The sequence below is a fragment of the Lathyrus oleraceus genome, chromosome 4 (genome assembly GCF_024323335.1).
Source record: "Lathyrus oleraceus cultivar Zhongwan6 chromosome 4, CAAS_Psat_ZW6_1.0, whole genome shotgun sequence".
NCBI lineage: Eukaryota > Viridiplantae > Streptophyta > Magnoliopsida > Fabales > Fabaceae > Lathyrus > Lathyrus oleraceus.
In genome coordinates, this window is record NC_066582.1 from 39,293,781 (window position 1) to 39,296,466 (window position 2,686).

General features: G+C 34.7%; 1 protein-coding gene across 1 annotated transcript; it reads right to left on the bottom strand.

Moving 5' to 3' along the window:
* Positions 1–585: 585 nt before the first annotated feature.
* Positions 586–1,606, bottom strand: LOC127138707 (pectinesterase inhibitor 3). The gene has a single exon (XM_051065206.1). The coding sequence runs from the start codon at positions 1,516–1,518 to the stop codon at positions 886–888; it is 633 nt and encodes a 210-aa protein (XP_050921163.1). The 5' UTR covers positions 1,519–1,606; the 3' UTR covers positions 586–885.
* Positions 1,607–2,686: the final 1,080 nt, after the last annotated feature.

Here is a 2,686-nt window from a genome sequence, read left to right on the forward strand (position 1 = left end):
AAAAAAATAGATAATAAAAATCATATTAAATTAAAACTTTAATTTATTATATATTAATATTTTTCTGGGTGTTTATGACCGCTTAAAAGCGCTCCCCATTTATTTGTCCTCTATGATGTTTAATCAATTAATTTGAAAAAATAGTTTATGTGGTATCTATACTATTAGAGAGGGTTATAATTGATACAATAAACTTGAATTAGTTTATAGAGTTCCGGTTAAATTTTTTATCGTGTTTTAAAGAATCAAATGTCGGTGATTGTGAGTTGTTAATCAATCATTGCAAAGATGAATAATACGCATTCGACGATAAAATTAGAACCGATGGAGCGAGCAAATGAAGTCCTTGTTCGAATTTCATGAAACCTTAGAACTGGTTGCATTCTTAGCAAACTCAGAGATGTCATTAGTAACCACTTCTACGGTTTCATGAAAGCCGATCAAGGACTTCAACTGTTTGCTCCATCGATTTCAATTTTTACCGTCAAGAATTGGAAGAAAATTTAGAATGTCATTAGTACCATTAATCTTTATAGCGATTAATTAATAACCTGCGATTTTGGAAACACGATCACCGACATATAATTCTTGAAAACACGATCAAGAATCTATGAGGAGTTCTAGATACCAATTTGTATTAAATTAGAGTACAGTAAAATCTTATTAAATTTCCATTGACTTATGTGAAGACAGCTAAGGCAACATATTAGAAACAGCATACAAAAACATAGATTTACATCTTGTCTTTTGCACACAGCAAAAACAAAAACTAAACAAAAGCATTACGTACTTTACAATTGAAAGATTTTGATGCGAATTAAGTTATGTCAACATAGTCAACGCCATGGAAAACAAAACCACAAAAACATGACGATGGATGATGCATCAGTTATTGGAATTGGAGTGAGGCTTTGGATTCCTGCTATCACCGAGACGAATGATTAAGTAGAGAGCGTTACTTGTAAACATGGATACTTCCGTAACCTTACGTTTCACCTCCACCTTCATCTTCTCTTCTGCGTCACTCCTATTCAAACCGTTAATACAGGCGTTCCCGTTGGTTAAAGCGGTACTAGCCCATGTCTGAGCGTTACTCATTTGCCACTCGAACGTTCCCATGTGAAGCTTCCGTAACTCGTTCAACGTCCGGTTTAACTCAAGAACGGAATCGGAAATCTGAGCAACACAGTCACTCAATGCAACTCGCTTTCTGTTGTTGGTTTTGGAACCAACGGGCACCTCTGTGTTTAGAATATTCTTGAGGTAGACAGAAAGCGTGAGAGTGCGAGCGAGACTGGCTTTAACGGCGACCTGAGCTAACTCTAAGGGCTTCGCTGTGGGACTGACTTGGTTGGAGAGAGTTTGAACGCAGAGAGCTGGGTATCTTGCTTGGGCACATGATGAACGGAGGAGATCTTGCGGTGTTGTTGCGGCGGCGGTCGAGAATGAAAGAAACGCTGGTGACATGATCAAGAGCAAGAAACTAACAAGAACTGTAATGGAGATATGCATTTTCATTTTTTGTTTTAAGAAGAGTGTTAGTGTTAGGTTTGAGAAATTGAGAGATGCAGTGAGTAGAAGAAGTTGAGGTGGCTTTTATTTATAAGACAATGATGTTGGTGCTTATCGTTTGAAGATCTCTAAGTCAAATTAGCGCTGATATTTTAGCCACCTCCCACGATCTCACAATATTATTGATGAACAACATGTAATAATGAATTAATTAGGAAATACTACTAGTTGGTATCATAAACAAGTAAAGAAAACTATGAACTGTCTACAGAATGTGATATAGTCATCTTATTTTAATATTAGTTCTGCCACGTTTGCTTTTATATTTGTTAAAGACATGTCGGTCACTGTTTATCGTATAGAGTAGGTCTTATTATAATGCCACATTAAAAAAATACAAGTATAAAATGGTGGCTAAAAGAGCCTCGTTTTATATCGACTGCAATGATACTTGCTTTAGAAGAGTGAGGTTTGTGATGTGTTAGAAAGAAGATTGATTTTTAGAATTTATAGGATAACTAAACAATTAGGCTATGACTGATAAAGATAGTGCAATCAACAATATGCAACTATGACTGACAAAGTTGGGTATCAAGCTGAATTTAATGTAGAAAATGAGCAGGATTATATTAATTTGACTTTTACACAAGATCAACACAAAGCCTAGGTAGAACTCCTTTATCCAATACAATCCACAATTCAGAAGTATTTGTTCTAAATTCATCTGTTACATGTAAGTATCATTTATCATCAATCTTATCATATGATTTATTCTCTTTTGCACATAAACATTTCATCCTCAATTTTTCTATCATTAGTGAACTTAAGTCATATAAGACAGATGTATGTGATGCTAATTGGAGGGATGTTATCAAGAATGAGTTATCTGCTCTAATTAAAACCAATACTTAGAATCTTGTTCCTTTACCTTCACACAAGAAAGCGATTGGATGCAAATGAGTGTTCAAATTGAAATTGCATGCCAATGGTACAATTGAGAGATACATGGCATGATTATTTTCAAAAGGCATTCATATAAACTCAAAGGTAGGATTATATGGACACTTTCAATTTTGTAAAAAAAAAACGACTACAATAAAAGTTCGCATGGTCATTATAGTAGTTCAGAATTGAACACTTTTTCAACTTGATACCAACACAACTTTCCTTCATG

Coding starts and splice junctions, on each gene's coding strand:
- LOC127138707 (XM_051065206.1), bottom strand. CDS start 1,518: ATGAAAATGCATATCTCCATTACAGTTCTTGTTAGTTTCTTGCTCTTG.